Raw genomic sequence first — 24,424 nt, 5'->3', positions numbered from 1 at the left:
TAACATTTTGTAATCAAATTAATTTATTCAGTTAATTACATATAGGTAGTAAGTATTTAAATTTCGCTCTTTTCTCTCCCCACACTCTATCTTAGCCTATTGACATCAAGACACCTGTTCACGGTGATTTTAATTCCTTAATTTTGTTTACACACAGATGGCTCCACAAATGCTTCGACACCAAGGAGTCAGTAACTAGACCTACCTGATCTCACCTGTTTAACCTCTTCCTTGAATTTTTAGAAGGAAACATTTTTATCTTTATTTCTATTATTGTTCATAACACTAAAAAAAAAAAAAAAATCAATATCATGGATGACAACATTAATAATGATAATACTAGAATTATAAATATAACTTTTAAAAAAATCAAGGGATGAAGTAAACATATGAAATCAATTTGGCCAAACAACTAACTGACTCCTTGGTGACAATTTTGCACACTGAAGGCTTGTGAATCTATGTGTAAACAAAACTGACATAAATCTGCAGCGGAAAGTGCATGTACCTGGCAAAATGGGTTAGTAATAAGTTTATTTTTGGAAGTGCTGAGCATTACCCACCATCTCTTTCTTCCCATACTGATTCAGCATATTCCACTGTTTTCTGGTCTTTATGTTCTTTCCCAGACATGATAGTCTCACTCTCACAATTACAAGATGTATATATAATGTCCTGCTATCATTATAATAATTGAGCATAGCTTACTGTTCCTTCAATAAAAAATAATAATAATAATAAAAAACAAATAAAAATAAAAATAACACTGCATATCCCTACCACCAGTGATGGTATTTAAATAAAATTTGGAAAATACATGTCTATGGTGGATGGTTAAGAGTTCTCATGGAACAAGAACTTATCAATAAATCTTGAAAAATTTATAAGATTTGCTGCTTAGTCTTGAAGGCTTATCTCTTTTGTCCTTTTAAATTATTGAACCAATTCCTCCTTTATTCTTGAACCAACTCCCTTCATGCCTTTATAGGTCCAAAAATAGAATATATACTATACAAAGGAAATCATGGCTTAATAAGAAGGAAATAATATATACTACCTACATGTAAATGACAAATATTTGTTTATCATTATCTTTTCATATAATTACTGAATGTTATGCACACTCATACCCACTTTCACTCCCTGATCAAAAATGCGCACACATTCTATCAATGTCCATCAAATCCTCTATTATGTCATCCACTTTTGCTCCAATTTTCTTGGCAATCTCAATTTTCTCTGGTAAGGGAAGGTGGAGGTATGACCAAATGAGTTCTGCATCCAAAATAGACCGTGCGGGGTTAAAGTTCTGCCTGTGACGACCTTGGAATGTGCGGCCAGCCTTGGGATTCAGACCTGGGAAAGATTAAATCTTTATAATTGTAAACAGTATTGACTTCACATGAGAATAAAGACTGGTGCTTTACTTTCTCATATTACTAGTAGTATCAAATCAATGACAAAGTTGAACTTGATTCTTTATTTTTAAATCCAATGCGGTATATTCAAGTTCTTCTAAAATAAGACTATTCAAAAACTATGAGAATCTATACATTTGAAAAATATTAGAGTAAATGGCCAAGCCTTTACAGCCCAAGAATGTGTAACAGCAAGTGTACTTAACAATAGTATCAATATCAGTGACAGTGACTCCCTAAGGTAAAAAAACAAACAATTTGTGGTGTTTGTGGTCACCAGAATATGAAAAGGCAACCACTCAAAAGTAGAACAAGCCATTAAGATTCTCCCCTTCACTAAGAAAAGTATCACTGGCCTACAGCAATGTAAATGTCTTTTCCATACCTGCAATATGAGGGAGATGCTGCACCAAGAGATTGTAAACCATGGAGAAGCGTCGGTAGGTTCTTTCACTCACAGGCAGCATGTATCCACAAGAGCCATCAAGAGTGCCATACATGGTGATGTGCCGACGCTCTATGTTCAGTCCGGCACGGCGATCACTTGACACATCCCCGAGCCTGCATCGAATCCTTAGGGAGAGAATTACAGTTAAAGGGGTGGGACATCTTGGAAAATATTAGCTGGATAATAAATGACTGTCCCTGATATGACAAATGACTGTCTGTTCAAATTCATGACCTAAAAGTTTCTGGAGGTAGTTTATTATGTCTTCTACTTCCTCAATAACTTATGACTATTTTTAATAAATATAATAATTAACAGATGAATAGTAAGAAAAAAATCTAAAAAATAAATAAATAAGAAAATAAATAAATCATACTAGATTATGTATGGCTTTTCCAGGGTATACTATTTGACACTACCAATAGTTGCCCTAGAAAGTTTACCAAAAAAACAACAACAACAACAACAACATATTCCCTTGACTCTTTACCATACCAGAAATGAACCATCAGAGTATATATAAATAGCAGTACTGTTTCACATAATAAACTAAGAAACAAAACAAGCTCGAACTTACCTAAAGAAAGAATTAACATGAGAACCTAGATGAAAATCTCCCTTCCTGATAAGGCGAGTCCCTCCCATGCTCTCATGTGACTCTGGGTTGTATGTGTATACTACAAGATTCTTGTCCACGTCACTAGCAATGAAAGCCAGCGTTGAATTATCAACCAGGTACTGGATGCCATAAACTTGGAGTGGCCTCTGGTCCTGTTTGAGATAAAAATGAAAAAACAAATTAATTAATCTTTAAGTAAAAAATCTAAAATACAGAGTCTAACCCACTCACAACAGGATCTCCTGGCACCATTATCAAGCCAGAAGTCAGGTGGCACTCGCAGTTGGTCGCTCAAGTGAGACACCAAAAAGTCTACTCTCTTAGCTGTGGTATTAATCATTTTATAGGTGATGAGGATAAGAAGAGTTTTAAGCCTACATCTAAAGGGCTGTTTCTCCCCAATGACTGCAGATAGGACTAAGCATGCAAACAACTGCTTAGGGCATATAACTTTGAGCAGGCTCAACTCAGGGGCATCATTTCAGCTTTTTCTTGGGGGGTTGAGGTTGGTTAGCAAAGTGAGCACAATCAGTTTGAAAAATCAAAAGTTGAAAAATCAGACAGTGATAGGGGCAATCAGAGTCTTGGGGAGACAATGCCCCCCAAGCCCCCCTAAATGACACCCCTGGCTCAACAGACCATGATATGATTGGACATTGCCCTCTCATGAGTGACAGTTTAGCAAAGTGTGATAATCATAACAATTATCAGTATCAAAAACTCAATCAGTAAAATCAACAGTAATAATGATAGTATCACAAAACACCATTTATTCTCACCCTTGCAACTAGAGACAGTGTCCTGTTTTCTTCCTGGAACCGGAGCAGAAAGACAGATTTACATATGTCTGCAGCTAAGATGAGACTCTTGATGCATGTGAGCTGGTGGATGTAGACTTGTGTGTCTATGAAGGCCATGCCAACTAAGTCTGTGTTCTTTAGCTGCCAGATGTATACCTGTAGGATGAGATATCCAAATAACATTATCAGTATATGATAAATCCCATATTTGATTTTGGAAATTGTCCTATTTCTTGTTGAAAAAATACTAAAGGAACTTCAAGATTTTAATTCAATCTTTTATATTCATTATGTACCTACATTTTTACTCTAATTGTTGCTCTAGGAAACCAATACTTATCATTATTACTATTCTCAATAATTCATCAAAATTATACAGCTAAATGTATGTGACGCTTTCATTTACCTTTTGGCCAATAGCAGAAACAAGAAGACCTCTGCAATGGGACAAAGCTGTGACAGGGCCCTTCTGTTCCCCCTCATAAAGCATCTTGAGTCTGTTCTTTGTCAAGGGCTGGCCAGGTTCTGGCACCACATCAATGACATCAAAAATAAGAATGCGCCCTCTGCAAGTGATGTCTTCTCCAAAACTGAAATAAGAAGAATATATACAATACCCTCATTTGATCAATATCAAAATTACATCAAGTGGAAAGAATCTATGACAGTGAGATTTAAAAAAGTTCTTAATATTTTATTTACAAATATATAATACCATTAAACAAATTTCACACAAAAGAAGTCATGCAATAAGTAGTGAGTAGTCTCCAAAGAACAAAGTACTTCAGACTGAACATTATTTCATCACTGAAGTCACTCTTAACCCCTTAACGACGGGTCACGTCTTTAGACGTGAAAACAAACTGCTCAATATGTGGCGTGCGGCTGAACACCGCGGCGGAGCACCAAAGCGCTACAAGGCGGTGATTCGGCTTGATGTACCGAACTCCCGCACTCAAAGCCAGCGTGTTGCCATTGATCGCCAGAGCGTAGAGTTTTTTTTTTTTAGTTTTCTTCACCCGTCACCAAGGGGTTAAAAGGCCATATAAGGTCACTGTAGGTTTGTTATGAGTCCCAAAATAAACATAGACAATATAGACACAGTCAAAATAAAAAAATACTTTTGTCATAATATTAGATGTCCATTCTGTTTAGTTAAGTATTTTTTAACAAATAAATTTGAATGGAAATTATTGTAACATGCCACTAAATTCATCAAATTATGAGAATCATGCAATGATGGAATCTGAAAAATGATATACAGGTAATGATATAATGTTTGCTCTTTATCCAAAGTTAACCCATTTTTCTGACATTAGTTCATATTAAGCATGATATATAATTTCCTGTATGTGCAAATTCCAACAATAACTATCCAACACCTAATTTGCCCTGTTGCAGAAATAAAATTACCCAAATATGAAAATATTCATCAAAAAGATTAACACAAAAGAATCATAAACCATACACATTGCACTATCCTTTGTCATACAATAAGACACCTCTTGTCACTCACCAGTATGTTGTCCCTAATGCCAGATAACCTCTGAGACCAGACCTATCGCCTTCATATGCCAAAATGACATTCTTAAAACAGGTCACATGCTCCCACGGCTCCAACTCATAGTCTGTGTTTGGAATCATCTGTATGGAAGCAGAAAATAAATTGTGCTGTATATATATATATATATATATATATATATATATATATATATATATATATATATCATTTCAATGTTTAATAATCATAGCTAACCTGATGTAAGAAAAAAAAATCAAAATATATATTCACTACTTAGAAAAACAAAAAATACAAGACATCATCAATGTACACTTGATACAAGACCCGTATCACTATCAGAATAATTCCACATGGAAACACGGACTGACCTGCCAATTAACAGGTGAGAAAAGCTGAATGGAAAATGTTGGCACTTGAACCTGGATAAACCGATCATCTCTCTCCTCCACCACTTCTTCCTGTAAGTATTTATTACACAATCCAATGTAATGTCTACTATGTTATGAAAAATGACTGAGAAGGAAGACAAGGAAAAATGTTTTTAAAAACTGGAAAACTCTTCAGACATAAAATGGCTTAGGAATGAGGCATGTATATAATTATAATCACATTTTACTCATTCAGTTATACTGCCAAAACTTCTCTAATTATTGCTGATTAAAGTGCAATATCAGTTTGCCATTGCAATTCAAGAAATGTCTAGAAATGATTCATTCATATATATCCTGTAATCAATGTCCTCCAGTACTTGTTCTTTATCTACATCTCTAACTTTAAATCTTTTAATAATAACACAAACTGCAGGTATACAAGAAAAATCAATACCTGAGTTCATTTTCACAGCATAACCAAATAAATACTAAACAATATGCATCACCTTAAACTTCCTTCTCTTACCTTATCATCACCAATAAACTTCCTTCTCTTACCTTATCATCACCATTAAACTTCCAGATCTTGAGAGTTGGCTCGGAATTGGAGGTGACCACACAATAGGTTTTGGTCTCGAGGTGGTGCACAATGAAGTGCGGAGTACATCGCAATGGCACCTTGCGAACTGGCCATGGGGCATCATATGAGAGAATTGTGGGCAACAGGCAAATTCTCAGAGAGTCCTGCAAGGGAGGGATTGTTATATAAAAAAAAACGAAAAAAAACGTGTATATTCTATAATTAACATAATCCATAATCACATCAAAACAATGTTTATCAGTCTAAATAATCTAATGATCATGATTTCTCACTGCATAAGTAAGAATGCATCAGGAAAATAATGAAATATGACAATAATCTTGCAGCAACACAGTCAACTTCCTTTTTGAATCACTAATTTAAGCAATACCCATCAGTGTTTCTCCTAATTACCATGCAATACACACTGTGATTCTAAACTTTCATTATCTAAGATACAGATTGTAAATCAATGAAGTAATACTAGCCAAAAATATAGGTATTCATAATGGGATCAGTGTCTCTTCTAAAAAGCCAGAACAGTGTTTCATGCAATGAAGCAATCCCTAAGGAACTAAATACAATAAAAACAGTAATAACAAATGTATACAATCATATACACAAATATATATGAATGTATATGCATAAAAACATACATACATACATTATTTATATATATATATATATATATATATATATATATATATATATGAGTGTGTGTGAGTGTGTGTTAGTGTGTATGAGTATGTGTTAGTGTGTGTTAGTGTGTGTTAGTGTGTGTTAGTGTGTGTTAGTGTGTGTGAGTGTGTGTTAGTGTGTATGAGTATGTGTTAGTGTGTGTTAGTGTGTGTCAGTGTGTGTTAGTGTGTGTGAGTGTGTGTTAGTGTGTATGAGTATGTGTTAGTGTGTGTTAGTGTGTGTTAGTGTGTGTTAGTGTGTGTTAATGTGTGTGAGTGTGTGTTAGTGTATGTTAGTGTTAGTGTTAGTGTTAGTGTGTAAATACATACATACATACATACATATATATATATATATATATATATATATATATATATATATACATACATTTGTGTGTGTGTGTGTGTGTGTGTGTGTGTGTGTGTGTGTGTGTGTGTGTGTGTGTGTGTGTGTGTGTGTGTGTGTGTGTGTGTGTGTGTGTGTGTACGTGTGTGTGTACATGTGTATACATATCTATACATATATATGTATATATACATATATATACATATATATGTATACACATATGAGTGTATATAGGAACGTGTATGTATGTATATGTATGAATATATATGTATATACACATACATACACACATATGTATATATGTGTGTGTGTGTATATATATATATATATATATATATATATATATATATATATGTATCTATGTGTATATACATATATGTGTATGTATGAATATATGTATATATATGGATATAGATGTGTATATAGATGTGTATATATATGTATATATGTATGTATATATACATATGTATACAATACATATGTATACAATACATATATATACATATAATATAATATATATATATATAAATATATATGTATATTTATATATATATATATATATATATATATATATATTATAATATATTAAATGAACACTGATATGTTTCAAAAGACTTAAAGGAGTGGTCCACAGCAACAGAAAATGTAAGAGGAGTTATGCAGGGCTTTGCCAATAATGGTGGCCCAGGGGGTAAAAATAGCTGGCTCATGCCCCCGCTCCCCTCCCTGCCCCCTCATCACAACAAAAACAACCGCTCCGTCTCCCTCTCTGGTGAGCTCCATCTTGCCTAGAATTGCTCTTAACCCTCAACCAAGTGTTATAGCACTCTGTTCCAGGATGCGACACGGATGCCAGAACAGACTGAACCCGGGGACAGCTGGGACCCCTCCTCCTCCTCCTCCTCCTCCTCCTCCTTCTCCTTCTCCTTCTCCTCCTCCTCCTTAATTCATGGTGTTCCTTGTTTGTGGCAAATGAAGTGTACTGCTCTCTGTGGCTGACAGACTGTATTTGTCAAGCCTTTTCAGAAATAGTTCAGCCCTACACATAATATGGAGCCAATTCTAGATCTGATGTGCATAGGGATGTCTGGATTGTCATATAGTGGTGTTTGCTCTGTGATTAATAGTGAAAGTCTCAACGGGAAAATATGTGGGGTCTTAAAACATGGCATAAAACTCTTAAAATGCTGTAAGTATAAAAATATAATGTACATGCTGATGAACTAATTGTCCTACTCTTTAAAAGAACTGAAGGGAAGAATTGCTAACAAATAAATATTATACTTAAACCAGGACACCAATTAAACAGCAAATGATCTTCTTCAAATGTATATAAAAAAAATGTACCTAAAAAATTACTCATATACTGAAACAAACTCTGTGTTTTAACCTATAATTGCCTTGTCTAGCTTAGTCTCCCATTAATCAAAGTCAATTATGAAAGGAATGACTACTGATTAAGAAAATATAGCTCTATATGCTTCAATCAAAATGGTGTTTGAATAATGTAATTTTTAATATAAACAAAAATACTTGAATAAACTTGTAACCCTCAGTTCAAATGATAATCTTCGGTGCTTAATATAAAAAAAATCATTTAATCTATCACTTCAAAATAACAACAAAGCCATGAACATCTGGCAACTTTTTTCCTTGGCTACAACCTCCACTCAAAAAAATGGAAGAAAATAATGTAATGGCAATATATTGTAATCTCACTTATGATAACAAAATTACCACTAACAAGTAGTTCTCACACTCTTTCAAGCCAAGTCTCATTGTAAAATCAATGTGTGATATGCATGAGAAGTAAATAGCCATCATATGCATCAACATACTTATGAGCATTTCTGCATAACCTTGCACAGCTTACAAGGATCACCATGGGAGACAGCGATCATGAACCCCCAACTAGTGAGTCTGGAATAAGAAAGTTTTTCCGAGGCATTTTGCCCCACTGGCCTCGCTCTTCACCCCAAGGAGGAGCCACACCAACACATACTGATCCTCCTGATGTAGGTGGGTATAATGTGAAAAGATTCCTCTTACCTAAAAGCTTGGTAACCATAACATAGAATACGCTTTGCTTGGTCCCTTTTGGAGGCATAAATAGCGGTGAGTGTCCATGACTGCCAATAATCATAAGATATAAATATCAAAATACAAACCTAAAGGAAACTTACGTATTTTCATTCCTAAACTTTACAAAACTTTCACCTTTACTTCTAGGCAATGACGAAGCCACATCCCTTTCACAGCTAAAACGCAAATCATCACTCCTGCGGAACCATGATGATTCAGAGGATTCAGATTATGAAGAGGTACATGATCTTCTTGTATTAGACAATGTTCTCCATTAAATGTGACTTAAATACATCTATACTTTCTTCAAATTCCCAAAACACATACCTATATCATGCATAAAGGTTTATGATCTCTACAGTTGACACTCTTAACATAGTTTCTTCAAAAACCTAAACAAGTCTTTTCATACTTGGTGTTTCTTCCACAGAACTTGCCCTCTGCTAAGAGACAACGTATCACAGTATCAGCCATGAGACGTCTTTTTGCAAAATTCAGCCTGAGTGACAAAGAGGGAATAGATGAAGCTGCATCATCTTCAACACCAGAGAAAGTTCCTGACATTCCAGCACAAAAGCTTCACCCTCCAAGCTACAAGCGGGACATATCTCCATCGCCACCATCACTAATCTCGTCCTCTCCCTCTCTTTCCAACAGTCAGAGTAATAACAATGATGCGGACATTCCCAACATGAATAAAATACTAGCAACCTCAAAAAAACACAAAACATCAGATGCTCCTGAAGCAAAGGATGGGAAACGAAGGAAAACCAGTGATTTCAGTGACTCAGATGACAATGATGATCAACCAAAAACCAATAACAAATCCAGGTCAAATGGAGACATAGTTAAGAGTAATAAACGACAAGTTGATTTTTCAGACAGTGACACTGAGGGTCATAATGAACACTTGTCTAAAGTGAAAAGAACAAGACGTCTCAGGAGAGGCTTGCGCTTGTGTACTAATATTACTTGTTATATTGAACAAGTACTTTACAATTAAGCTTTGATGTTTTTGAGTAGCTCCAAAGGAGCATTATTTTATAGGCTTTTCCTATATAATACTTTTATTGTGATATATATAAAAAACAAGATTTTGTAAGAAAAGCATTTTCATGTTCTTTCCTTCATGGTCCATTGAGAAAATATTCACTGTACCACTACATAGTACTCATAATAATCCACCAATAAAACATAATCTCTGCTTTAGTATTTTAAAACTTGAAATCCCATTTCCCCAAAAATACCTGCATTAAAAAAAAAAAAAACTATGGACAAAAAAAATATTTTACAGAATATAAATGCAAAATAAACTCTAATCTAAAACGGAAAGGCATTAGCTAATAATTTAAATTTTGTAGTTAACTTTGACAGTCTGACAGCATCACAACAGCATCCACAACTTGCTTTTCCATCAAACAGTAGTAATAAAAATATGTATGAGCTTCTTAGTAAATCAATAAAAAAAAAATCACTCATTCCTGCAATAAATCAAATATAATCTTCCTTTCCAGCTACAATTTCATCTGTGCAACTATAAAATAGTTTGTGTGATCCATCTTTTTCATCTTCTGGGCAAATAAGATTGTTTTCTGCCTTTCTCTCTTTTTTCCTCTTCCATTCATAGATATAATATGATCTTTGTAATATAGATTTCCTTCTTAATTTGTTGGTTTTATTATCATCATATTAGTTTGGTTTTACCTTTTTTCATGGACTTCAACATTATTCTCAAAACGAACATCCGTCATATTCATATTTACCTTACGGTTGAAGTAAAGGAAGCCATTTTGACAGTTCACATTTCTGAAGGGAGCGAAGCACTTGACAGAGCCATCCACACTCATTGGGTGATATCTCATCTCTCCTCTCACTGTCATGAAGAGCCAGTGAGGATATGGACCACAGACAAATACCTAAAAAAGAATAAAAATTAATGATCAGTGAAAAATAGATAAGGACCACAAGAAATTCAGACACAGCTGCTGGTTTGGCTTTTAAAGCAATAAAATTATAAACTATAATCAATAGGTTATCTTAACTCCTACAGTCTGGATGACATGAATATCATGTCAGGCAAAAATTTGGCTTGAGGTGAGGGTGATGTGATAATGGTGTCATGGAAAAATTTGGCTGTGGGTTGGGGTGAGAACTTTGGCTGAAGCCAGTGGTGACAGGAATGACTCACCACTAGTGCACAAAGCTCTTGGAGAATGATTAGACTCATTTGGCATTTAGGAAGGGGCTTTTGCATTATTCCAAACTATTTATGTGCTCAGGATCCCGTTCCTGCTTGTCAAGACAAAAAATTGAATATTAAAAATTCTTTATGGACTACCTACAGAGATGATATGGAACCTGTGAAAGAAAAAACAATCTACTACCATCTGGATAAAGCAAATCAAATGACATTCACAAACATTGGAAAATGCAAAAAAAAAAAAAAAAAAAAAAAAATGCTTAAACAGAAAAAATAGAAAATTGCAAAGGGGAGGCATAGAGTCTTGTCACCACACAGTTATGTCTGCCCGGCCTACAAGCACACACCCACCAGAATGTCTGCTCAAGTAAGCATGATGCCCGTATTTTGGGCCATGAGATGACAATGAAGTATCTGGATCCAATGGGTTAAAGGTGATTCTCATTTTCTAGGTAAAAAATTACTCTTTGGTATAATGTGAAGTTCTATAAGTAGTTTTGACAATTACCTGTGAAGTTTTGGGGCACATACATGAAGACTAGATAACTTTACAGAACTCCATGTAATTAGCCTCATCTTTTACAACATTCTCCATCCTTTTTTTTTGTTTTATTCACTCTTTCTATATAGATATAACTTTCCTTTCTCTCGTTCATCCATTCCCTTTTTCTTGATCATTATTTCCTTGTTATTTATCAATTGTCTCTCTCTCTCTCTCTCTCTCTCTCTCTCTCTCTCTCTCTCTCTCTCTCTCTCTCTCTCTCTCTCTCTCTCTCTCTCTCTCTCTCTCTCTCTCTCTCTCACTTACCCCCTTCTTTCTTTCTTTCTTTCTTTCTTTCTTTCACTCATTCATTTATTTTTCAATTCGTTCTCTTTCCATCTTTCTGTCTGTCGGTCCAATGATGGATCATTTAGCATCCAGTAAATATCTGTCAAAACTACTTACCAGATAAAATCATTTGCTGGTGAGAATTCTCAAATTTTATGAAATAATAGATTTGGGAAAAATAGAAATGAGACAAGTCATCACCTTTAAATAATGTAGAAAAAAATATTTTACATTGCTCATGTTTGTTTCTTTCTGTGAAGCAATATTACCAAACTTTAAAATTACAGACCTAAAAAAATATTTAATATACCGTAACGTACATAGCATGCTTTTTTCACACTCCACAATACGAGAAAAGAACTTACTCCACTGTAGACACTGATGTTACTGAAGGGACGTAATTTGAGAACTCTGTCAATTTTCCTGTCAAAGGAACCTTCCTCCTCCATTCTCTTCCTGTTTTTACTGGATCGTCTTTCTCTTAGAATTAAGTTGTGCTCAATCAATCTCATTCTGGTAATGGGGGGGAAAAAAGTTCAAATTATTTTTTACCCAGAACCTAACAGGAAATATTTTAAAAATATGAAACACATTTTACAGTTCAGCTCCTTACAAGAATCAATCACCTCATCATTTATTAAAATACAAACATACGCCTTGGTACTCATACATTCAATTCACTTCCAACCAATAATACAGTTTATATATTACCTTATTTTCAACTGGGCTGGAGCTAGATTCTCATAAAAAGGGAAAACCTCATACATCATGAGATCCTCATCGACCCTGGCAAGCAGAATCGGGCGTAGGTTCTTATTACCCATACCCACCAACAACACCTGAATTGGGCAAAGAAGGAACATTCAGTATCTGTTAACATATATACAATTGCCAAATACATATAATCTATGAACAAGAAAAGGAAGAAAATGAGATCAGTCATACATGACAAAATTAGAGTAAGGATGGTATGGGAATATTCTTTGATATTTACCTCATGTATTACTGGCATAATCTCGGACGTAAACTGAATCTGTGAAGCTGAAGGGTTTTGGCTGCAATCTGTGAGAACTCTGTGTCCTGCAAAACAGATGGATCGGAGTGAAAATCATAATTAGTATTAATCAAGTAATAAACAAATAAATAATAATGTTTTTAATTACCATGATAATAACAATAACACTAATTATGAAAAAAGAAGTAACATAATCATCATCATCTTCTAAAGATATTAGTGATACAGTCTGAGTAACCTTAGTGCAACAATCTGATGTCCAAAATTTCCAATATGCAGAACATTTAGAGGGCAGATATTACACCACTAAGAATTTTCACACTTGACCTAATCTAACCTGGCTGTGATTTCCTCAGTTTATATCTATCTCAGTTGTGTGATGCAATAATTTAAATGAAAATATCAAAATGGACCCCTACAACGAGAAATAAGGAAAAGTAAAGCATTCTTATTCATCTACAAAAGAGACATTCCTGTTATGCATGCATTTCACGAGCATATGGATTACTAATATCATTAACCCCTATGATCAAGGTGACATGACCATCACGTCATGAAAAAATTTGGCTTGAGGGGCAGGTGACGCAAACATACCGTTGTGGGAAAATTTGGTTGTGGGCTGAGCTGACGCAAACTTGCCATAGTGAGCATTTCGGCTGAGGGCAAGGGTGTTGGGAATGACTTGCCACTAGTGCACAAAGCTCTTAGAGAGTGATTAGACTCATTTGACATTTAGGAAGGAGCTTTTGCATTATTTCGTAGAATGTCCACTCACTTAAGCTTAATGTCCGTATTTGGGCCCACATGATGGTAGTCAAAATTCCAGACCCAATGCGTTGACATGATAACAGTTAACAACAGCAATTATAAAAACAATATGATAATGAATAAAACACTAGATTAATAAACAAATGATATAGATGGCAGAAAAAAAACACAATGCATTATGGTTTTTTCTACCATACTATCATGATAGTGTGCTTCACCATTCAACTGATACTGATGTACTTTGCTGGCTGGAAATGATTGGCAATACTTCACCTAAAATAATTAATACTATACTTATACTGAGTTATTAACTGATATTTCTATCAAATCTTAATTCCTACTGGCCTTTATTTTTTTTATAATCATGTTTATGGTAGGATGTTTTACAAATTTCCAAAAGAAGTTATGAACCCATTGCCTCCAAGAGAATATGGGGTTCACTTGGTCCCTGCTCCATCTGTACTTAGGCTACAACATTGTGTTATTTGTGTCATTCCTTTCTTATTTTAATATAATTCAATTTTCTGTAATACACTGTGCATCACATTTCACAGCAGGCAGGAATAGGACCCTGAGCATGGATATAGTGTCCTCCCTGGCCCTCTTCCAGCCATGTTGGAAATAATGCAAGTCTTTTCCTAAATGCCCCCTGAATCTTATCTTTCTCCAAGAGCTTTGTGCAATCATGATAAGTCATTCCTGGCACCTGAGCCTTCACCCAAATTTTTCATGACAGCACATTACCATCACCTTAGCCTTCAGTCAATACCTTCCATGACGGCATATTCGTGTTACCCACCCTCAAACAAATATTTTCCTGAGAGAACAGTCATGTCACATGGATGTAGTGGGTTAATAACATTATAATAATCAAAATGCATGTAATAATAATGACAGCATCAATATTAACAGCATTAGAAAAAAAAAATCCTGGAAAAACAAAAGAATGGAGAATTTAGGTGAGGTCACATAGACCTACTAATAAACCCATTGGTGGCTGAGCACTTGTGGAGCAATATATGTATAAAGACAATTTTAAAAAATAAAACTACAGTGGACATTACATGTTCCCACCAGCGATGGGTAAAACTAATCTAAACTTAATTTCCATTGTCAATTAAATTGTCATGAACAAGAATATAAAAAATCCAAATCTTCACAACCATGCAGATAATTAACATCACCATCTTTTACAGCACAGGAAGTGACATTTGCTCTCTAATCACCATATATGTATACCAAATCAAGTTAATCAACTTTGAAATTTCCAAATACCTAACAGAAATGCTGATTTCCTCTAACTTTAGTATTTCATAGGCAAACACATGCAAAGCCAAGACAAAACAAAATACACAAGTGACACTTACCAACCCAAAAATTTCTGACAACATATGAAAGCCTGAAGTCTGGCAGTGTGTATATTTCCAAGTTGCCGTTGTCTCTCACTCCAACTAGCCAGTAAGTAGGACGGACTTCCTTCTGCCATTTCTTCCACCTAAAATCATTTGATATGAATTCGCTTCAAATGCAATATTTACAAAATACATTTTAAAAATTCTATAAATGGTGATGAAAATAGTTTATAAAATATCTTATCAAATAATTTCAAAAGATATAGATCTTTTTGCCTCTTACTGGTTATTGCGTTTTGAAATCTAATATCAGACTTCAAAAAATAAATGAATAGATAAATAAATAAATCTAGTATGACAGAAAAGGAGAACAGAAGTACGGCACTGTTTCCATATTTGTCAGAACTCTATAAATCTGTGCCCAACCCCTTGCTGTGTTCGGCTTAAAAATATGTCCTATTCATCCCCTAGCAACTTTTTGTCTACATATAATAGCATATAGGATATAAGTGGCCTAACATACATTTGTGATATGCACTGGAAACAAACACTAAAGGTACAAGGATATATGACATGAATCATAACCCTTAAAAAACACAGGAAAACAGAAATGAACACCTAAACTAAAAATAAAAAACACACAAGATCTATGGAGCCTCATATTTGAGTGTAAGGGGAGATGCTTTCATTATATTAGTCATTCAAAATACACCTACATCAGTGGCAACAGAACAAGGGGTAAAAAATTGACAGTGACTGCTAAATGGAGTTGACAATAATTAATGCTCTCTAATTCCCAAAAATATTTTTCTAGTGATACATCTTACAAAACTGAACATTCCAAAGCAAATAACCCTTACCAAGTGTTCTGATTTTTTTCCTGTTGGGCTAGAGGATCAAATGTCTTTGGCGGATCAAAGACAGAGGAATCTGTGTTTCCATAAAGCATCTCATCTTCATCATCCAATTCTCTGAAAATGTCATAATAAATTACAATATTATCAGAATCCTAATAAATACTGAATATGAAAATGTATACATAAAATCATCAAACAAAGTCTGTGAAAATATCATGCTACATGTATCTATTTATATATACATAAAAAAGTATGACCAAAGGTGTATATATGTATATATATACATGTGTATATACATATATGTATATTCATATATATATATATATATATATATATATATATATATATATATATATATATGCATATATATATATATATATATATATATATATATATATATATACACATACACACACACACTTACTTCTTAATATCAGCATCTGTTCTGAAGATCTGGGGGTTGTTTTCTCTATCTTGTGGATACTGTGTTGTGAAGAGTCCTGACACATCACAGTATGCACAAACTGTCCGCAGAGGTGATTTCTGAAAGGAGGATTTTATTTTACTTGTTAATTTTCTATACTTCCTTTGGAAATTTCTACAATATCTATACTGCAGCTTTCCCTTAATAATATCTACTTTCAGCTTTTCTTGATCAAAAGTATAAAAGGAATACCTCTCAAACTATCATTTGTCTCCTAAAGTTTCTCAAACATACCTAAACTACACTAGAGAATGCACGCACATGCACACACACACACTCTCACCCTATCACTCACACATACATTCACACACACACACCCACACTCACTCTTTCTTTCTCTTTCTCTTTCTCTTTCTCTTTCTCTTTCTCTTTCTCTTTCTCTTTCTCTTTCTCTTTCTCTTTCTTTCTCTTTCTCTTTCTCTTTCTCTTTCTCTTTCTCTCTCTCTATTCTCTTATTCTCTTATTCTCTCATTCTCTCATTCTCTCATTCTCTCATTCTCTCAAGTCTCTCAAGTCTCTCTTTCTCTCTCTTTCTCACTCTTTCTCTCTCTCTCACTCTTTCTCTCTCTCTCTCTCTCTCTCTCACTCTTCTCTCTCTCTCTCTCTCTCTCTCTCTCTCTCTCTCTCTCTCTCTCTCTCTCTCTCTCTCTCTCTCTCTCTCTCTCTCTCTCTCTCACTCTTTCTCTCTCTCTCTCACTCTTTCTCTCTCTCTCTCTCTCTCTCTCTCACTCTTTCTCTCTCTCTCTCACTCTTTCTCTCTCTCTCTCACTCTTTCTCTCTCTCTCACTCTTTCTCTCTCTCTCACACACTTTCTCTCTCTCTCTCACTCTTACTCTTTCTCTCTCTCTCTCTCTCTCTCTCTCTCTCTCTCTCTCTCTCTCTCTCTCTCTCTCTCTCTCTCTCTCTCTCTCTCTCTCTCTCAAGTCTCTCAAGTCTCTCAAGTCTCTCAAGTCTCTCAAGTCTCTCATGTCTCTCATGTCTCTCATGTCTCTCAAGTCTCTCAAGTCTCTCAAGTCTCTCAAGTCTCTCAAGTCTCTCAAGTCTCTCAAGTCTCTCAAGTCTCTCAAGTCTCTCAAGTCTCTCAAGTCTCTCAAGTCTCTCAAGTCTCTCAAGTCTCTCAAGTCTCTCAGGTCTCTCACTCAGATGACACATGTACACATACAATAAGACTCACCCACATGAGACACAAACACAGTATAAAAACAAACAAACTAATACTTACATCTGGATTGAAAGGCTTTGCAGTGGTAAGCTTTGGTGGGAGTGTCCGGCTTGTGACCAGCGTGAAGACCATAAGAGTACCATCTTCTGCAAGGACTGCAAGGTAAGGGTCAGCTAGGGTGGCTGCAACAAGGGGGCAGCCAACATCTACTGGTACATGCTGGATTTGTGATGTACCTTCAAGGAGTCTCACACCACCACTGGTCACCTAAAAGAACAAATAATATATTCTGAGTACGTATACAGATATGAACATAAAAAATATCATAATTCACTGCTTCATTAGTTCGTACTGTATTAATACTAACAATCAAGTCTCTATCAAGTATTTCAACTAACCTGGATGATGTATCTATTATTTCCAACATTTCCTGCAAACACTGTTCGTGAAGTGGTATTAAAACCTGACTCTTCCAACTCATTGATTTCCTCCTCTGTACGTAAGATCAAAGATGAGTCTGGCCGAGAGAGGATAAGGAAGGAATGGTCCTGAAGGCCTCCTTCCCTTCTCCTTCTCTCATCTGTTTTACCAACAAGTGTCCACATGTCCTCTACATCCGGTAAGTCAAAAGTTGTCAACACCTGCAAAAAAAATTAAAGGTCATACATTTTTCTGAACTGTTTATCTTTTCTATCTAAGAATGCAATATCAAACAGGCATGTCAGCATCACAGTTAGCTTCAAAGAAGATTATCCTCTTATTCTAATACACAGATTTACCTGGGGTTTGATAGATCTCTGGAGAATGGACAGTGCACCATTCTTTCCATGTCCAGATGTTGTAACCAATTCCACACACGGGTCAACAGCATTTTCATACTCTTCACTCAGGAAAGCTGGCTCACCCATGGCTATGTCACCACACGGGCCAATGTTCAATAAACTGTCCATTACCTACAAAAAAAATAAACTTTGTCAGTTCCTATACCAGTGAAAAAACAATAGTAGACCCTATTTGATTTTGTGCAAGTATTTGTCTATGTGCATTTGCATGCATGTGTGTGTGCATATGTATCTGTGTGTGCATGAATATGTGTGTACCTGTGTGTACCATTTTAGGAGCCCTCAATTACCAAAGGTTTAAAACATATCTAAAACTTTAACCCTTAGCAACTATTGAAAACATAAGTCAATGCATAGTTATTTTGATACTAAATCTTGCATTCACATAAATTATACAAAACTCTTTACCTCAAAATTATATGAAGCAAGCTGGACAGTTGATGTATCCTCTTGTCCATACACTTCAAGTGCATCATCATCTCGAATGTCATCTACATTACTAGCAATCCAGTCACCTGAAATGACCAATATATGTTAGTTTAATCTCTAAAAAGACACTCAGAAAAAATACCATTCATTAATGTAGCTCTCTTGCAAATTTCCATACCCAATTTGTTAATGCTAACCTAATGTGTCAAACTTCTTCCTCTTGGCAGGAGGTTCCTGATCAGCTGGAACGTTGCCCCTGGAACGCAGAGGATCGCTCAACTCCTTTTCTGTGTACCTGAGGAGCAAGGAATTTCCCAGTCGTGATCCAAGGAAAAGGTACTGGTCCTCACAAACTGTCATCTGAAAGATATAATATTGTTATTAATCTTAGAACTTTCTTTTATTTTCCTAACTTTCCTGGAAGATATCTGTAGAGAATTTTCCTAACTTTCATATATTAAATACGTAATTTTAATCATGCTAATGATATACTGTGTATTACAACTAATATCTGCCAAGAGCTAATAAACACACACACAAAAAAAGAATACCTATTAAACTTACACTGCATGTTAGCACAGATGCTGCAGCTTTGTCAAAATGAAAACTCCTCACAGAGCGCATGGAATCTGCTACCAAGGTCAAAACATACAGCTCACCACCTTTCAATGATATTACAACCCTATCATCCGTGACAAACTCGCCATGTGCACAGTCCAGAGATATTACCACTCCTTCTTGTTTTCCTGAAAGAAAGCAAACCACTGCTATACTTCTGAATTTCAAACTTGATGTATGAATAAATGCTTTGATGTAAGGAATATAACACTTAACAAACACAAAGTTTTATTTCACCTTTATTGAAACATCAAGAAACAGTGCTCAGTTAGTTTTTACTTACTTAAAGGGAAATTGGTGTTTTTGTCGCCTTGTGAATTAAGAGAAACACCATATGGAGGTACTGACTGAGTCAAGTATGTGAGCGAGTTACAAGCAAACAAGAGGACACCACCAATGGGCTTTGGAACAGGGAGCAACTTCAGACAGTCATGTGGAAGACTAGACAGGGACCAGATGACTGGATGAAGACGCTGCCGGATATTAAGAGATATGGCTGCTAGGGCACATGTGTCCTGGCGCACTGCTACTCTCCTGTGTAAAAAAATAAGTCAAAGAAACACATAACTACATAATGTTTATGCTACTAAATAACTGCTTATCTTAATCACTAAATTTCTGAAACTTCAAAATCCCTCTCATATCTTACCCTGGGAAGGTCTTGATGGGCTCATACAGCAGCATCAGAGTGGGGTCATAATATCCATGGAGGAACTGCATGTCTATAATGTTGTCAATGGAGGGGGTCTCAAAATCCTTTGGATCTATAATGTACGACTGCAGCACCGGACCTCTTGCGTGTGATGCACTGTAATCTAATTCGTCAGTAGCATTGTCTCTTCTGAATGGGAGAATAACAATTTTTCTGCCAAATATAAGCATGGCAGCACATCTTCCCTCAGGATCTACCCGGACAAGTGGCAGGCATACATTCTGCACCCAACCTCCCTGTAAAATAATTACACATTATTGCCATGTGTGAACTAAAAAAAAACTCACTATTACCACTGTGTTAATATCTGTACAACACCACCAAACTAGCTGATTATGATACGAACCCTGATATCTTCCTTCTCAAAATAATGTAGTGAGACTGTCCTTAGGTTGTGGTTATAAGGATCATATTCCACCACTGACAGTTTGGCATCCTTGAAGCCAAGCAGGAGAGAGTCTCGCAGAGGGGAAAGAGTAACAGATGCCATCGTGGCCACATTATCATGCAATTTGTATGTAGCCATGCATTCTAGCTTAACCTTTGGTGGACCATTATCTGGAATGTACATTGTGAACCTCTTTAATAAAAATTATATGTAACAGAGTAAGAGAACAATATTATACAAAAGAAAATAATGATGTAAAGAAAATAAATAAAGTACTGATAACAATTCAATTATATATATAATAAATATTTACTATATATAATTGTAGTCTGTAATTATCAATTCTACTACTAATATTGATATTTCAAGTACTAATAATAAAATTTTAATGATGACATACTGTTAACAAGAACATAAACAAATAAACAAATAATGAACCAAATTTTTTTTAAATACTCAATTAGTTATAAAAATACATCAACACATAAATAATAAAAAAAATTAAATCCTGATATTTTAGCCATTAAAATATAAAATACATCCACAAACCTAAAATGATCCTCTCATCTCTCCTGCTTCTGGGCGCCACTTCTGCCACCAGACGGAAAACTCGTATAATGTTTGCCCCTGCAACAACTAGTGACTTCTCCCGGTGATTAAAGAAGTTACAGTAGAGAGAGTTCTCAACCCCCAGGGCTGGGTGTGTTACTTTGCACAGATTGTACATTTTTGCTCGTATTACAAAAACCTGGAATGTAAACATCATAATATAAATTACTTACATTTCTTTTTCATGTTTATCATGTGTTTTTAAGATATTTCCTATGTTTGTAACTTTTGCAATGAAGGTTTAGAAAAAATATAGTACATCTGTATAATAACAATAGGACTTGACTATAAGATTAGGTTATCTAGGATTTTGTAAAAGTACTATGTCAACTGGTATGAAAACTATGTTTCATTTCCTTTCTTAGTGTACACATTGAGTAACTCTGATCATCATAATAGTTATTTACAAAATACTAATACAGAGCATTTTCAAAAACAAATTTTGAAGGGAGGGGGAAAAAAAAATGATCTATGATGGAATCACTGGTAATCACTGTCTGTCATTATCTTGAGCAACTTGTAGGGTTATGGTAGTCATAAGATACCAGAAAGTGACACTATAGACGATAAACAATCCATGGCTTGGGATACATTGCAAACAGCTGGAAACTGATGAGAAGCATGCTCAAAAACCATAAGTGGCAATGTTAGAATATTCTTTTCCACATGCCCTGCTCCTTTCCATATACCAGAACATAAGTTGGCCAAAGTTAGCCAACAACCACCTTGTATACATGATCATATAATACTGTATATAAAAGAATAAATCAACTGAAATTGGGAGGAGGGTGTAAATTTGCATGTCTTTATGTATGTCAGTGTGTATGTGTGTGTGTGCATCTTTTGGCTCATACAATAGATCACAGAGATCATCATCATTGCAAGATCATCCTGGTAGGAATCCTCCTTTAATTTCCATCATATGTCACTATCATGTTATCTTTGTCTTTATCTAGTGTTTTGCATTATAAAATGGCATTCACTCTAATGAGGTTTAAGATGAATTTCTCCCATTTTTTTCAAGGTTGAAATTTCTAGGTGGAATATCTTAATGAGTTCTTGGAGACTATGTGGCTGCAATAATGGTACATAAAGCAAATAAAAACAAACAAGGTTTTTGGAAGTACACATGTACACCCATTGATCTTACACAAAGTCGATGACTCTTATTTCAAATGTACAGGAATACTTCTGCACAGACTTTGGTAAAGAAGGGGTTAATGACATTTAAAAAATCTTACTGTATTCTAAAATTACCTCTAACACACATGGCAAATGTGCATAAATCTTTGTGGTGTTTATGTTGACTTCTGTTACATATTTTACCATTAAGTCCAATTCAGATTCCACACTCCTACCCCTAATTTAGAAATATTATTTTTACCTTTTTTACAACATATTCCTAAAAGTCATTTACTTAGGATGTGTAACAAAAGAAAACTGTCATCATAATTGACATATCCCATCTCATGCTACATGGCTATTAATCCAATTCTACAAAGGTAAACAGCGTAAAAATAAGAGTGGTAATTTAAAAGTAAATATATTCCATCACAAACTGCAAATAAAAAAGAAATTCTATACTGGAAAAAATAGCCACCTGTGGGAAATTTCACTAGCAGGTGGATTCAAATGTCAAAGCAATTTGATGCCTATAAAGTGAGCAAGAGACAATGGATATTTTGATTAGACGATTGAAGTGCAACGACATATGATTACGTAACATCCTTATTTCAAACTTATTACATTACTTTAAATTTTCAACTTGCAACAGAAATGTCTCTTACAAAATATGTTTTAAAATTTGTCATCTATCAATTATATGTCCTCACAACCTTGCTAGTCATGAATGTAATAAAAAAAAAAATAATAATAATAAGTTAAACAAATTACTATTTCACAATTTCTCAAAGCATTAACTGTATAATACAACTAATTAAACTCATCTTCATTTCAATATACCGTAAATGTTTACAAGATCCCCTCAACAATTCAAAAGAGGGACACGCTAAAACCCTGACCAATGATCACTTTTGCCCAGCACACTGACTCTTGAGCCTGTAGCATTTTTTGATATGGGGAAGAAACCTTTCTAAATGCTTTCTTTTCAGACTCTTTAACCCCTTGGTGATGGGTGTAGAAAACTAAAAAACTCTACGCTCTGGCGATCAATGGCAATGCGCCGACTTTGAGCGCGGGTGTTCGGTACATCAAGCCGAATCACTGCCTTGGAGCGATTGGCGCGCAGCCGCGGCATACAGCCGCACGCCACATTTCGAGCGGTTTGTTATGACGTCCAGAGACATGACCCATCGGGAAGGGTTTTAAATGGTACTTATATAACCTTTAAATGATGGTATCAGAAGTCTCTCAGTGTCACTGATGAGTCAGTTTGTTATGGCGGCTATAGGCGTGGCCCGGGATAATAGACGGGGATATTAGGTGAATAAATGTACAAAAACTCAAAATCAGTTCTTTGGAAGTTGGTTTGTAGGTCCTATAGATTCCAATGATACATAAAATCCTTTGAATATCTGGTTAAGTTTGACAAAAGGGAAATAGAGTGTCACAATATCTACTAATTGACTCCTCTGTGGCTCAGCACTTGCAGAGACATTTCCCAAAACAATACACTGCGCTAAATAACATAGGCCATATATACAGCTTATTTACCCTGCAATTTCCCTGGTACATTTCATGCCCTCCCCTGCTATCAGAGCCAAGATTGTCTCTAATGGGGGGTCTCCATAGTATCGTGACAATACAGATGTATTTGGAGAGTAGAGTGAGAGGAATATCTCGATACCAAGAAAGTCACGATTGATTATGTTAATTTTTTTTTTTTTTTTTAATTAAGGTCGAAATCCTTTTATTTCCTGTTATATTTATGATGAAACTTCAAAATGTGTTACGGTTGTGGTGTAAACGAAATTTCAACCTGCCGGTACTTAACGTATCTCGGTCTTACTGTGTACCGTGACTGAATTAGAAAATCTAGAGAGTATATCCGCATCCCTTATACTACCTATACCTGTATTTAGCATCATATTTTATATTTTCCGGCCCACTTTTGGAAACTTAGGCCTACCGTCACGGCTTATAATCTTGAAGAATAAAGTGAAAACCCCACAACCATACTAATTTCCAATTTATTTTTTACAACCTTCATCCAGTTCCGAGTTGTTTTCCAACTAATTGTTGACCTTAAATTACCTGAGGTATTTATTAGCGCGTCATATTAGGAAGCGAGAGTTTCCCTCAAGAATGAGGTGCTGTGGACGCGCGACGATGTAAAC

The 24,424-nt window shown here is 35.2% G+C and overlaps 2 protein-coding genes across 3 annotated transcripts; one reads left to right on the top strand and one right to left on the bottom strand.

Annotated features, from left to right (window-relative positions):
- LOC125033403 (cleavage and polyadenylation specificity factor subunit 1-like) lies at positions 1 to 24,424 on the bottom strand. Its single transcript, XM_047624881.1, has 26 exons — positions 24,342 to 24,424; positions 21,069 to 21,267; positions 20,478 to 20,689; positions 20,069 to 20,367; positions 19,703 to 19,953; positions 19,366 to 19,547; positions 18,999 to 19,161; positions 18,781 to 18,887; positions 18,310 to 18,483; positions 17,929 to 18,171; positions 17,591 to 17,797; positions 16,309 to 16,427; positions 15,888 to 15,998; positions 15,043 to 15,170; positions 12,887 to 12,972; positions 12,604 to 12,731; positions 12,258 to 12,405; positions 10,627 to 10,779; positions 5,737 to 5,922; positions 5,176 to 5,265; positions 4,802 to 4,929; positions 3,692 to 3,875; positions 3,265 to 3,441; positions 2,444 to 2,637; positions 1,804 to 1,991; positions 1 to 1,356 (listed from the first exon to the last, which is right to left on the bottom strand). Exons 2-26 carry the CDS (start codon positions 21,244 to 21,246, stop codon positions 1,148 to 1,150), a joined length of 4,245 nt encoding a protein of 1,414 aa, XP_047480837.1. The 5' UTR covers positions 21,247 to 21,267; positions 24,342 to 24,424; the 3' UTR covers positions 1 to 1,147.
- Positions 7,415 to 10,528, top strand: LOC125033404. 2 transcript variants are annotated; one of them, XM_047624882.1, is made up of 4 exons: positions 7,415 to 7,553; positions 8,650 to 8,800; positions 9,011 to 9,102; positions 9,294 to 10,528. In XM_047624882.1, the coding sequence occupies exons 1-4, from the start codon at positions 7,458 to 7,460 to the stop codon at positions 9,864 to 9,866; spliced, it is 912 nt and encodes a 303-aa protein (XP_047480838.1). In that variant the 5' UTR covers positions 7,415 to 7,457; the 3' UTR covers positions 9,867 to 10,528. The 2 variants fall into 2 exon arrangements, with proteins under 2 accessions (XP_047480838.1, XP_047480839.1); XM_047624883.1 differs by lacking the exon at positions 7,415 to 7,553 and adding an exon at positions 7,601 to 7,970.

Source organism: Penaeus chinensis, chromosome 16, assembly GCF_019202785.1.
Source record: "Penaeus chinensis breed Huanghai No. 1 chromosome 16, ASM1920278v2, whole genome shotgun sequence".
Taxonomy (NCBI): domain Eukaryota; kingdom Metazoa; phylum Arthropoda; class Malacostraca; order Decapoda; family Penaeidae; genus Penaeus; species Penaeus chinensis.
Note: the sequence above shows the minus strand (reverse complement) of the source record. Positions and strands in the feature narration are given on the sequence as shown.